The sequence below is a fragment of the Pseudonaja textilis genome, chromosome 2 (genome assembly GCF_049901715.1).
Source record: "Pseudonaja textilis isolate UNSWEBS1 chromosome 2, rPseTex1.2, whole genome shotgun sequence".
In the NCBI taxonomy this organism is placed as follows: Eukaryota; Metazoa; Chordata; class Lepidosauria; order Squamata; family Elapidae; genus Pseudonaja; species Pseudonaja textilis.
In genome coordinates this window covers 198,935,561-198,950,282 of record NC_141991.1, presented here as the reverse complement: position 1 = coordinate 198,950,282, position 14,722 = coordinate 198,935,561, and the positions used below count along the sequence as shown (strand labels likewise).

Genomic DNA, 14,722 nt, shown 5'->3' with positions numbered 1-14,722 from the left:
GCAATTTGTTTTCCCAAAGGAAAATATAGATATCTATATTTTAATTTGATAAACCAGTGCTTTGTAGGGCAACAATTCTTGAACCAAGGTACCTCAAATGGGCTAACTTACAGAAGGTATCCAAAATGTGAGACCCATAATTCCTGTGATGTTGAAATTTGGCAAATTTTATAAAATGTTTTATGACCTTAAAAATTATTATAAAATGGTTTAAGACATAATACAAAATATCATAAAACATTTCCTGTGCTGATGTCTGAACATGCTATACAGTTCAACAAGGGCTATTTTCAAGACAGATACATTTCTGAATGTAATTTTGCTAGTGAAGGCAACACATTTAAAGATCTGTCATTGTTTTTCTAGTTTATACTTAAATTGCAAGGGATACTTTTTTAAATTGTTTTATCATGTAGATTAAAAGAATACCCATTTAAGAAGAATAAAACATTTAAGAGACTTCAATGGGGGACACAATTACACTTTATGCTTTAAAGCAAGATTTTTTTAAATTTCCAAACAGACAGTTTTAAATAATATTATCCAAGTTAAAGTTTCCTAATCTCTTTTAATAATCTGTCACAACCACATAGGTATTGGCTTTGGTGAAATGCAGTTAGTCAATGTTTAAAATAATGTACAGTACATAGACACATAATTGTTTATAGGTAAAATAGCCAATATCATAATGTGATTTTTGCTGATCTGTAAAAAGTATGTATTGAAGTGAAAAGATACAATCCACTCAGCAAATGTCAAATTATTAAAAAAAATGGTGAATAGTAGAACATTATGAAAGATTTGTCTTTTTAAGATGTGCTAAATTCTAACATCCAGAGTTTTTATGGACCCAAGAAGATATCCTGCACATTAATAATAATTACTCATTTCAGATATTAAAATGCTTTTTTTAAAAAAAGAAGTCTTTTAATTTTTTTTTATTAAAATACAATTCACTTTTTAAATAAAAACAGATAAGGGGACATTACCATATACTTCATACACTGATAATTTTAGTTTTAAGTAAGTAGAAATACTAATTCATGCACTGCAATCCTGTACTACTATTTACATCATTGCAGGAGAATTTCTCTCTGTCCAAATATTCTCTGAATTGTAGAGTACAACCATTTTCTGTTATTCACTGAATATTTTCAAAACATTTTGAGTTGTATCAAATTTAATAATGCTCAGGGAAGACCTACTGAAAAATTGGAATTTAAATCTAACAATCCCATTATTTTGATGAATCTATTCTAAGCAAGATTTAATTGGTACATAACCTCACAATTTCCAAGTGTTTACAGATTAGATTGTTTTTTATTTTTAAGTCCAAGCCTATACTGTTTTCAATGTAGTCCCAATTGAGTTTCCAATTGCTTCAGAAATGTAATAGAAACCCCTATGATCCAAACATCACCAGAGCATGAACAATTTAAAAGAGTATAGTTTTTCACTACACGACACTATAAAATCTGTTGTGGCCTGACCACACTAAATGCATGATAAAAATACATGTAACTTAACTAAGTAGAAAGGGAGGAATGTAGTCGACCTCAGAGCTTGCATGCAAGGAAAATGAGACTCTGCTTAACCTCCTCAAGATGCTGCTTTTTCATACAGGGAAGGATAATACTTTGCAGGCGAGGGGAAATTTCAATGTGGAGATTTGACTACAAAGCAAATTGGTAAAATCTCCACATCGAATAAACTTTTGAAATTGGATTGCTAATTTGAAATTGAAATACAATTGATTCCCTTCAAACTGATCAAGTGACTCACTTACTTGCCTTTTGCAAATGTGCAGAAAGGCTGTTCAGCTTTTCAAAACTATTTGTTCCAGTTCCCACTGAAATAAACAGAAAATAGGGAAGAACCCTCACTCGATGTCTCTGAATTTTCTTCACTTCTTTTTAAAGGCTTGTCTTTTTCTTTCTTGCAACTTCCTTAAAACAGATAGAAAATGGCTGAAAAATAAATACATGCATTTTCTTTGTAAGACTTCTGAAAGGAAGGTATTCTTGAAAAAGCCTTTTAAAAAGCTTGAAATGCATTAAGTTGTTTAATTAACTTAAATTAATTAAATGTATCAAGCCAGTTCTGGGAATAAAACGTAACTCAAGGATACCTGTGAACATTTTTATCTTTTTTCTCCCTCAATATTTAAATTCCACATTAAGTACCAGAAAAAGATTCATCATCATCGTCAGATTTCTTATCTATTTTCCATAAGAAATTGTCATTTTCCTTCCAAAGTGATTTCTCACTTTCTTCTTTCTCTTTGAACAAAGAAGTGAAAGACGGTCTTTCACACAGTTTCTCTATGGCTGTCACATCTGTGAGTCTTTGGAGACACTCCTCATTCTCTTCATTCAGCATGTCCCAGAAATCTTTTGGTCGAGTTGCTGCTTTTTCGGCAGGCCCATTAAGAGGCCTCCTGGGTATCTCGGCTGGACTATTTTCATTACTTGTGAAGAGGTCATTTAAAATAGAGGTGTCTCCTAGCAAGTCTGCAACAGCATTTTTCTGGCAGATTTCAGCCTGACTGCTTTCTGAGTCAGACATAAGAAGTTTTTGGGGCGACAGTGTTTCCTTCAAATTCAGCTGTCCTTTAGAACTACTTGCAGACAGTCTCTCAATTAGTCTTGATTTACCGGTTAGTGACTCAGATGCCATGAAGTCTTTGGATGCCTGACTGTTTCTCCCATTAATGTTGTCTTCCAGAGTATCAGCTGGCAATTGTTTGTCTTCCCCATTTTGACTCCCAGGAGCCTGTACAGAAAGCTTATACACAAATTGTTTTTCTTCAGCATCAGATCTACCTGGAACACCGAGATCTATAGGAAGATCAGACTTCAATTGCACGTGGTTAGAAATGGAGGTTTTTTTCCTGAACTTGGTTTTACACCTGCCATCTTCCTTGTTTCCTTCTGAAACAGAAGCTGGGACATCAACTTTTAAAAGATCTTTTAACTCTGGATGTTTTGCACTGTAAAATTCTTTCAACATTTTCTGCCTTTCTTCTGATGTAGTTTGAGTGATGTATTTTGCAAATTCTTCCACAGGAGCTTTATTAAAAAAATCTGCCATTTCCTCAAACTGCTTCCTGCAACAATTGGTGAAAAGGATAGTTACTTCTCTCAAAGAACAGAAAACCAGATAACCATTATCAAGGTTAATGAATGACACTTCTTTCAAAACCAGGTTAGGGCTAAGTAGTGGAAATATTGTCACAAAATAAAAAGGCTGATGTTACAACTACATCTAGGTCAGCGAGTTATTTTGGAAGAGAAAAAGGTTGAGCTACAGCTAACAGCATGGTCTGAATTCCTTGATTTATCATTCACTATTTTTAATCATTCTCCTTGTGAGATTAAGCAAGTGAAAAATGTTAATACTAAATAGGGAAGAGAAAGACTTTTCCTAACTGGTCCCTCAGCCCCTGAAAAATAATGATATATGGACATTTGTGAATTGTCAGAGATGTTGTGGGGGGGGGAGTTTTCTTTCCTATTTCAAAATTTCAAAAAGCTTTCAAACAAGGACTGTGAAGAAATTGAGAGATTTTTTTTTTAGAAAATATAAAAATATTTATTGTGTCATTAGAGTTTGCTGTCTGAACAAAAATACCAAGACCTATTTGTTTAAACTTATTTACTCATCTCTCAATATACAATCCTTCTTACTAAAATACATGAAAAAGCTCCCTAATTTTCTATAAACACAACCTCTGGAATTTTTCCCAAGGAAGCACAAGCCAAGTTTTTCAAATACAAAGCACAAGAATTTTGTTTCACAGAGCATGTCACAGCTTCTGATCTGGTAAAATGTCTTCCTTCCTTCCACCTGCGTTCTATCTTTATTATATTACTATTTATACTGATTGTAACTTTAATAATTCTACTTTCACTAAGTTAATTATAGTAAATTTAGCAATATTCATGGTCCATATTTATTTTATAGTAAATAAAGTATGATTTCTACTCTAATTTGCACAAATCGTTTTTTAAAAATATAATTGTCCCAATCCAAGAAAGCAATGTATTTCATTACAGAAGTGTCATTAAGACCTAATGATCTCAAATACCTATATGTTTCTTTAACTAGGTTACTGACTTCAGTGACTGCTAAGACTATCCCCCTCAATTTTGTAGTCTAGATTCCTGGGTATGGTAAGCTAAAGAGAGGTACAAAGCCTCTAAAGGCCACTTCCTTACTTGTTTATTTCTGAAATGACAAAGGCCCCATGTAGGAGAACATTAGCCTTAAACTGCCCCATATGAAAATCTCCAGAGACCACATCAAAGAAAGTATTCCTAAACTATCATTTTGCTTCGTTTTCTATCCTAACCATTTTGGAGATTTTTAGGAATAATTCACCTCATGAATAGGGGATGTGAGCGATCAAGGCTAATAAAATTATGATGCATTGATTCTGAAATGAAACGTGACACTCTTGGCCAATGCAAACTTCATAAGACACATCTTATGTAAGACACACAAGATTTCTACAAATCTTGATGAGGTCAGCAGAAATGAAATAGTGTTTCATCTCCTAGTCTTCTCTCAAAAGTCACTTTCCAATAGTAAGATCAAATACTTACAATTAAATATCTATACTGTGATTGCTCAGTTAGAACATAGGCTTTTCACTAAGCTCAATCTCTGGATTTTTTTCCTGTTTATTACTGGTAGAAGTCTCTAGAGCGTAGTCTTTGACTTTACAGCCCAAAATAACTGAGCCCAAAATTTCACTTGCTAAGTGAAACATTTGTTAAATGAATTTTGCATCATTTTACAATGTTTCTTGTTACAGTTGTTAAGTGAATCATGGCAGTTGTTAAATTCATAACATATTGTTAAGTGAATCTGATTTCCCATTGACTTTGCTTGTCAAGAGATTGAAAAAAGGAATCAGTGTCTCTGGGACACTGCAACCATCCTAAATATGAGTCAGTTGCCAATTGTCTGAGTTTTGATCATGTGACAATGGGGTTGCTGCAATAGTCATAAGTCACTTTTTTCTGTAATGTTGTAACTCTGAACAGTCATTAAATGAACTTTTTAAAGTCGAAGACTACCTGTATTACCAATGAAAAAAAGATATCAAACAATGCCATAGCTGTAAATGTATATCATTATAATAATTTGTGAGGGAATGAAGGAATTCAGTAAACACAACATTTTGTTACACTAAACTATTACAGAATAATTTCAGCTGCAGCTGCATGTTGCACACAATCATCAAAAATTAATTGATATAGACTACTGGCAATGCTTGCACTGATTTGCAAAAAAACTATAATTGTAAAGACAAATATTTATAAATAGTTTGCAAAATATAAGGAGTAGTAATTCCAAATAAAACTTGAAGAGAAATAAAATCTTGTTCAATACAACTTAAACAGGACTCAGAAAACCTGTGGTCACTTAAAACTTTACAATCCAACATTGTAATCTTACCTGCGGATTTTTCTAGGTGTCTTTCCAACCAGGAACGTAATTGAGCCTATCCGGTGAACCTTCTTCTGTTTCTGGTGTACAGGATGTATAATATAAAGGAGAGGAGGCCTGCTGGTTTCACTTGTTAAATGATCCTGTTTCACATTTTTTCTCTTTGCTGGAACATCTTCAGGACTCTGTCTGCTTCTCTAAATCAAATTTAAAGTTAAAAACAATTAATAGTTGTTACTTTATTTGTCATTATTTCTCATACCATGCTTGATTTTTCCTTACAGATTTTGTGTCAAAATGATTTTGACCTTATTTTGATGGGATTCACCAACAACTGCTTAATGTTTTTATTGGGAAACTGATTTTTAATCAACATGTCACCAAAACTTTAGCCACTTGATGATCACTTTCAATAATGAGCTCTTAATGGTTTCTTTGCAGTGATATTCAACAGACCTATTTATTTCCTGCACTCATATAAAGGAAAAAGAGAAAGAAAGGCTTTTGAGGAATCAGTTTACACTAGTGTTTAAATTTCAATTATATCCCTTTTCTGCAAGCTATAAAGCATACAAAGAGTAAATAATAACCAAAATAGAATAAAACTTAAAACATAACATCAATAGTAACATCAAGAATTAAACAAAAAAGTAAAATTAAGCTAAAATCAGCATAAATAAAAACATGTGAAAATGAAACAGGAACGATTGTCAGTTTCAAAATCTACATCAAGAAAAAGATGTCCAATTGATCTATGAACATTTCATATTTTTTTCACTTCTGTTCCTTTTCCCCTTCCATTATACTTTCAATGATAGTAGTAGCATAGAATTTTAGGAATTGGGCAGGTCCATATAAAGAAAGTTATTTTTTTCCATATACCATAACTAAGATTTGAAATAGACCAACATGTCTATTTTAGTTCCCAGCTTTATAACTGATCTCTGAAACAAGCAAGAAACAGAAGAAACAAAACTGGCAAATATAAAGTAATACAATTGTTAAGAAATATTATTCCTGCTATATTTTGGACCAACTGTAGTTTCTAAACAACCTTTAAAGTAGATTAGTTTCACCCTCCATCCCTACCTCACCTTCCAACATCAGTTGACTCCTAGCCATTCTCTGGATAAATCCCCAGAGATAGATAAGTAGCCTAAAGTCATCTAGTTGGCTTTGTGCTTAGACTGGGAGTAAAACTCACACTCTCCCAGTTTGTAGCTGCTCACAACTATTTTCAGTTAAAATTAACCCAATTTAGACTTTAGTACTTATCTAGAACTCGAGGCCTGGGGGCCGCTCTGGCCCGTGGGGTGCTTAGATTTGGCCCGCAGGTTGCCCTGGAAATAGCAAAGGGCCAGCCCATGGTGCCTCTGCCAGTGTAAATGGAACTCGGGAGGGCTGCCCGTGTCCCTCCCGAGCTCTGTTTTTGCTAGCAGAGGGTTGCAGGAAGCCGTCTCAGGCTAAAATGGAGCTTGGGTGCCTCTTTTTGCTGGCCAAGCACTCAGGCCACCACAGGCACCCCGACATGAGTGACATTGAGCTGGCCATGCCCACTCTGGCTCCCGAGGTAAAACAAAACTCTGATGCGGCCCTCAATGAAATCGAGTTTGACACCCCTGATCTAGAACAAACAGAAATTACATGATTGTAAATGTTAAATAGGATTGGGTCTGGTTGGTATTTGATGGGGGACCATCTGAAAAATTGGGGGTCAAATTTGACCAGATTTGTAAAGTTGAAAAAATATCCTAAAAGAAGGCAACAGTAAATCACTTTTAATAATAATATAAATTTGTATAGAAATAAAACTATACGGAAGTAGTCCATATAAAGGTTGGGATTGACTCAAGGGCATCTTTATCCCATTTCCTAGAAACTGGGGTCTTGATGTAAAGAAGGTAGTCTTAGTTTAGTAATCTTACTTTGCGGTAAGATTTCTGACTTTCCTCTAAATTTTCCTCTTTTGTTACTTTTGCTTCTTATGATATTGTAATAGCTGTCTCCCAACTCTGATTTTATGGGAGTCTTACTTTTTTTCTCTTTTTTATTGTCGAATTATAAATGCCATAAGCAGTTACAGGAAAAACAATAGCACCTACTATTGTTAGTTGGTTTTATTTATTTACTTTTATCCCAACTTTATTATTTTTACGTATAACAAGACAGCAAACATGCCTAAGACTCCTTCTTCCTCCTATTTTCCTCACAACATTTCTGTGAATTGGCCTGAGAGTGATTGGTCCAAAGTCATGCAGGTGGCTTTCATGCCTAAGGCAGGACTAGAATTCACAATCTCCTGGTTCCAAGCCTAATGCCTTAGTGTTCTTGCTTTGCCAGATGTTTTTCATGCTAATTTTTGCATCCAAGTAATAGTCCTCATTTAATTTCTTTCCCTTCTGTTTGGTCAATTTTAGAACCGGAGGAAAAAAAGTCCTATTTTGACTCAATTTACTTGTTGTGAATTTTTATCTTGGTGCCACTATTTGAAACCACTGTAATTACTTTAATGTTATTGATGTTGCAATCTAACTTCTTCTGCCTTTTGCTCTTATTTTATATCCTCTTCATTATCTTCCCGGAGAATAATGAAAGTTGCATATTTTAGATTAAAATAAGAATTGTCAAAACTGCATCTGAATATGAATAGGCATAGAATTAAGCCTAGGCACAAAAAAACATGTTTGGGTGTACAAAAAACTAACAAGAAGTAAAAAAAAAATCTCACATAATTTAATATGAGCTAGGCAACATAACATTCCTATTGCTTATTTAGTATCCATGACTATCACGAAGTATTATATCTAATGTTTTATGATAGATTTATTTTTACAATGACTATGATGATCTATCACTATTGTTGCATGTACTGTTGTTATGCACTGGAGACAAATTTCTTGTATGCCTAATCACACTTGGCCAATAAAGAATTCTAAATTCTAATTCTATGCCAAACATATATGTGTGGGCTCAACTCTGATCCAGGGAAACAGACCTCAATGGCCTTATGGATGGCCAGGGTGGTAGGGCTCCTTCAGATTTATACAGGGGATGGGCTATTCCATAGTGCAGGCAGACGGGGGGGGGAGGGGGCGCACTGATAAAATGCTATTTACTACAATGTCTAGTCCTATTCCCTGTTTCAGGATGTTCTTTTATCTGTACATTTTTACTATATATATTTATACTTATTCTGGGTAGATGGGAAGATCAAAATAGTGGATGGTATAAGTTTTATTTTTACATTAAGCAAGTTTGGTCCATTTGGGACTTAAAGGCATTAATGAAAATAAAGATAATGCAGGAGGTTGGAACTCTGCCAAGTAATCCATTAAAAAAATATGCATTTAAATTTTTTTATAAAAAGCCAGTGGAAGAACAACCATGGTAATGCCTAAGGAAGTTTCTGTGAGTATATTAGTTTCCCGATCTTAGTTATTATTGACTAGATGTTGAAAGTGGCTTATATCATTACAAACATTCATGTGAAAGTGTTTTACAACAAATTATTGGTCCATCAGTCCTATCAGTATTGCCTATCCTGAGGTGGAGAAGAAAGATGATAAAAACAGCAAGATGATAGAACTGGGAAACCTAACTAATACGGTTACTTTTAGATGATAACCTTGTACCAGCCCGCACATCTGTTAAGAAGAAAAGTAGCATATTAATTAATTTATTTTTTTGGAAAATAACCAAGTTTTCTAAGTAGACTAGAAGCCCATAAACTTTCTTGTCTTTAAGGGAATAGAAATGTTGTTAAAACTAATGCAGTTCTTCTTAGTACAAATAAATTATTACAGATGGGATCTGTAATTTGAAGTGGTGGTGGTGGGGAGAAACATTGCTAAATGTGCTTACAAAGCTGGTATTTGAAACACTCTACTGAAAATTAACTGTTAAGTTTCTGCCCTAAAGCTGAATAAAATAATGGCAGAATAAGCTTAAGCATTCATAAATTATCCTTGAAGTAATATTTATGGGGAAAGAGAAAAAAACAACAACCCTGCTAGCTAAACAAACCAACTAGCTGTCTGTTATGCAGGAATACTGAATTCATTTGAATTTGTCAAACATTCAAAGAAAGGCAGTAAATCAAGCTAAAGATCTGCAGTGTTCTCACAAATGACTATCAAGAAATAAAGCTCAACACATTTCCAAACACTTTCAAATGGTATCGTAGAAGAATGAAAATGTTTGCTGATATTGTTTTTAACCAGCAAATTTTAAAGCAACACTGATAGTTCAAAATAGGAATAAACAAAAAACAAATTGTGCAAACTGTCTGAATCTTTGCTAAAGTATAATTATTTGAGATCTTGACAACTTGAATGTCAATGCCATTCCAAAATTAAATTAATTTCTAGATGTTTATCTTATAGCTGAGCTCATGTATACAAGGCTGGAAATCTCAAACCAACTCTCCACAAAGCCCCTGGCCTTGTCTCCAAAAAGCCCCTGGCCTGGGGATTATGGCTTGACTAGTTTTGCTGCCACCATCAACCATCCAGAAGCACATCATTGGGCATTTTCCTTCAAATTCCAATGTGAGATCAGGATCTTATAATTTGCTTTGTTTTTCCAGTTTCTAAAAAGTAAAAATGAAGGTTAAAAGTTGAAGAATTGTTATAATGCAAGTTCCTGGCTGCAGTTTGGCATTTGTAACTTGAGGTTTCAACCAGCCCTGGCGAAATAAATCAATCTCACAAGACATAAACAAAACCAACTTTTACTTTTAAAATATATATATGAAGTCTACTTTTTAAAAAGAAATATACGAAGTATATGCAGTGAGCCAGGCGGGCCACAAGATGCTTCTGCTGTGATGTTGATGTTTTGTCTTGAAGTGATAGTATATCAAGAAATTTATACATAAATAAAGGGTTTTTTTTTAGTTCAGTCTAAAGGCTGGAAAGCAAAACTGAGTTACACGTTTAATATCATAATTTATAAATAAGAACAAGCGTCAACAGAGCTTAATTAGCATCACACAGAAATATCAATCAAAATCTGATACAAAATTATGGATTGATTTTTTTACCATTTCTACAAAGTTAATTTTTTTCTGAAGAAAAATTGCTCCAATTGTCTGAACTTTCTCTGGGAGATCCAACTTAAACAGAGGCTGCTGAGGAGATGGTAAGCCTCCTTGTCATGTCCACCTTTTTTCTCCTGCCTGCTCTTTGGTTCAACTATACTTTTATCTGTAAAAAAAATTCTATACATAACAGAGGGAGTTGTTAGATATCTCTCTGTATCTGTGGCAAAGAATATCTCTCCCCCACTGTTATCCACTGTTTCTGTAAACTGAGGAAGTTTGAGCATCTGAGATTCCTTGAGCCTGTCCACCTGACTAGGAAATACATTCACAACTGTTACAATGGTGTGGGGTTTTTTTGTACTAGATTATTCCCAAAATTAACACTCCACTTCTTTCTTTTCTTTATATATCAACTGATTATATGTATATATATTTAACATGTATCCTACCTTTTCTCTAGAAATGCAAACACCTTACATCAAGATCTTCTTTCATATGAATCCCTAGAGGCTAAACTGAAACAGCCTCAAGTCACTTCTGTGACTGAGGTAACATACAATGTAAGAAATAAATCAAAATCCAGTTCATTTCTCACTTCACTCTCTTGGCTTTTTCCTCACAGTTTTCCTATAAGGAGATGTCTTTAGTCATCTTCCTGGCCCTTTTTGGAAAAATATTACAAACTGAAATTTGTAATTCTTATAAACAGACACAGTAAACTGATTCAAAATTCTTCTAGCATCACTCTAATAGTGTTGAAGCAAATAAATAAATAAATAAAAGAAAAAGAAATATATCAAAAATTTCTGGGAGTTTTGAAAATAAAATCTGAATTAAAATCACGAATGTTTTTATTAGTAATTATTCCACAGTATACATTAAAAATGTCACAGCTTATGGAAATATATGCTGACAGTGACAAATGTTCATTTGACATAATATTGAAAAAATAAACCTGGCAATGATACAAAACTGGGAGACCAAAAATAGAGAATATATGGTAATTGAGAAATTGACTGTATATATTTACAAAGGGAAGTCTACCAAAGTCAAAAAGAAATGGCTCCCTATATGCAATGTATTATTACTTTTTTATTAAACAACTTTATATGACTGCCCAAGTCATGTACAGAGATTTACATTAAAAATTCACAATGTAAAAATCTGTATGCACCTTCCATCCCCAATGGTGACAATCACACAATCACACAAGCTTTCAGGCATGAAAAATCAGGTCCACACACAAAGGTTCTAAATTATTGATTTACTGCTTAAAGCCTATGCACCAGAATTTTCTCAAATTAATGGTTTGCACCTGAACAAAATTAGGTAAGTGTCAATGATATCCAGGGGGAAGTTGAATTTCATTTTCTTGTGGCTATGTAAGAATTCTAAGCTAATGCCTCATTTAATTCCTACCCCTGGCTCTGCCAGTCTCTCTTTTACTCCAACCACTTGATTATTTCCGTATCACCTCCTAGAGATCCCCAGGCCTGCTGACAGAACCATGTCTTCAGGGCCTTCCAAAAAACTATCAGGTGAGGATCAATCTTATCTTCTGGGAAATGGCATTCCAAAGTGGGGGGAGCAACCACAGAGAAGGCCTTATTCCTTTGTTTCACCAAATGTACATCCCTTGGATCATAGTTTGCCTTCTCATTCTGGAGGTGAGAGTGTGCAATTTTATACAGCAAGATCTAAACTAAAAGATTTAAATAAAATTTTTGAATAATAAAAGAAAGAAATTAGTTTAACAATAATTCAAAAAATATTATGCCTATTGCTTATACCTAATAGATATAAATAATAATTATTTTATTATATACTCTAGAAAAGCTCACATTTATATGACAAAAACTTATGAGAGCCTTGTGTGGTTACTTCTTTTTTCTCTGTCTCTCTTTGAAACCATGCATTTTCATTGTTGTGAATCAAAAAGTTCAATGGAAAGTGGTGAGTTTTTCTCCCATATTCAGCATTCTCGCTGAACCCAACTTCAGGAGAGATGATCAGTACTCAAACCTAATGCAGCTAACAAAACCTTTTGTTTATATGACCAATAAAAAGTATCTTTGTAATACAAAACTCAAGAGCCACAATAAGTTCTTAATAACCCTAATTTTTAATGTACAGTATTCTGTAGAAAACTTAAGACCTGCACTGGGCAGAAAAAGGGGGCTTCTTCTCTCATTTACACCACATCGCAATAACATAAAGAGGGGTTTACCATTAATCCAGGTTTTACTACAAAGCAGCCTGTTATTTCTCTATCAAACTTTGTCAAGAGTGCCAAGTGTCTGTCATCCAATTCAAAGGATTAAGTCTTCTTTTATAGTGTGATACTTGTACCAATTTATAAAAATACAGATATAGTTTCTTAGCACTGATCACTGTCTATATTTTGGACTGGGTTCATGCCGCAAAAGTTGAATATGACAGCTGGCAGGAAGCTGAGGGGAAAATACATCCCCTTTTCAGTCACCACATTTCAGTTGCCATAGTGATTAATCCTCAATTCAATGGGTATCTTTGTATGTTTCTTTTCAGTGAAACATTAAGTAAACTTGTTGAAAACAAGCAATTGACAGAAAAAGGGGTCTATATAACCAAGGGGCAGAGTATATATTTTGTGACCATGCATTAAAACAACAAATTAACTATAATGCACAATGCAATTATATGATTTCTCTACTCATATAGATATTATATTTGGCTTAGTATTTTTTATTTTAACCAAGACATCTGTTTTGTATAATCTCATGTTTAGGAGCATAAATATAGGGTTTACCAGATTTCAATTCCAAAAATCTGGTCAAGTTACAGCTTTTCTCTTTGTTGCCATCTACTGCTTATCCAGATTTCTGCAGTCCAAATCTGGTAGCTACCAATCAAGGCAAATCTATATCTCCTTGTAGTTTTGCACTATGTTACAGGCTTTTGAGTGTGAATTATGTTATAGGCTTTTAAGACTCTGCATTTTATCCTTGATTAGGATTTTTTATTTTAGTTCCCTTTGCAAAGCATTTCAGAGTATCAGCTCTCATCTGCAGGCATCTCCTAAATGGAAAATAAAAATAATAGATCCTTTTTTTGAGAAAGGCTAATAGCAGGCACTCCTAAACTTGCAGAAATGAAGCACTCTGAATGTAAAACTAAGCATCCAGAAACATGAATCCTGTTTCTCTCTTGACTGACAAGTTCTTCTCCAGTCAGGAAATGTCAATATGGCAATGGTCAATGTAGGTGTCCATTTCTAACCATGTTAATATCAAATCACCATCATTTTCTCACTTGCCCCTTCTCTGTAGTGCAGCCCTCTATTAGGCCCTCAACAGCCATTCCTAATTTCCTACCACTTTTACCAAGTCCTCCTGGAGGCTTTATCAATCTACCAGAAGGACATGATAAGAATATGGAATATTCTCATATTCCCAATACTTCGGAAGATGTCTTCCATTCCTAATTGTATTACCAGAAACTGTTTCTTTAGCCCTCAGACGCATTTCCTGAAAATATCACTTTTGACACTGAAAATCTGCCTTTCTACCTGTACAGGGAAAATACAGGTGAAACTTGAAAAATTAGAATATTGTGCAAAAGTTTATTTCAGTAATTCAACTTAAAAGGTGAACCTAATATATGAGATAGACTCATTACATGCAAAGCAAGATAGTTCAAGCCGTGATTTGTCATAATTGAGATGATTATGGCTTACAGCTCATGAAAACCCCAAATCCACAATATCAGAAAATTAGAATATTGTGAAAAGGTTCAATATTCTAGGCTCAAAGTGTCCCACTCTAATCAGCTAATTGAGCCATAACACCTGTAAAGGGTTCCTAAGCCTTTAAATGGTCTCTGTCAGGTTCAGTAGGAATCACAATCATGGGAAAGACTGCTGACCTGACAGTTGTGCAGAAAACCATCACTGACACCCTCCATAAGAAGGGAAAGCCTCAAAAGATAATTGCAAAAGAAGTTGAATGTTCCCAAAGTGCTGTATCAAAATACATGAATAGAAAGTTATGTGGAAGGGAAAAGTGTGGATGAAAAAGGTGCACAAGCAGCAGGGATGACCGCAGCCTGGAGAGGATTGTCAGGAAAAGGCCTTTCAAAAATGTTGGGGACTTTCACAAGGAGTGGACTGAGGCTGGAGTCAGTACATCAAGAAGCCACCACACACAGACGGATCCTGGACATGGCCTTCAAATGTCGTATTCCTCTTGT

At 34.3% G+C, this 14,722-nt stretch overlaps 1 protein-coding gene across 1 annotated transcript in view; it reads right to left on the bottom strand.

Moving 5' to 3' along the window:
- Positions 1–905: 905 nt before the first annotated feature.
- The window catches only part of ERCC6L2 (ERCC excision repair 6 like 2), a 59,491-nt gene continuing 45,674 nt past the window's right edge, over positions 906–14,722 (bottom strand). The window contains exons 19-20 of the mRNA XM_087923217.1: positions 5,464–5,651; positions 906–3,106 (exon numbers count right to left, since the gene is read on the bottom strand). Of these exons, the coding sequence (XP_087779343.1) occupies positions 2,176–3,106; positions 5,464–5,651 (1,119 nt within the window). The 3' untranslated portion in view covers positions 906–2,175. The remainder of the gene's footprint in view (positions 3,107–5,463; positions 5,652–14,722) is intronic.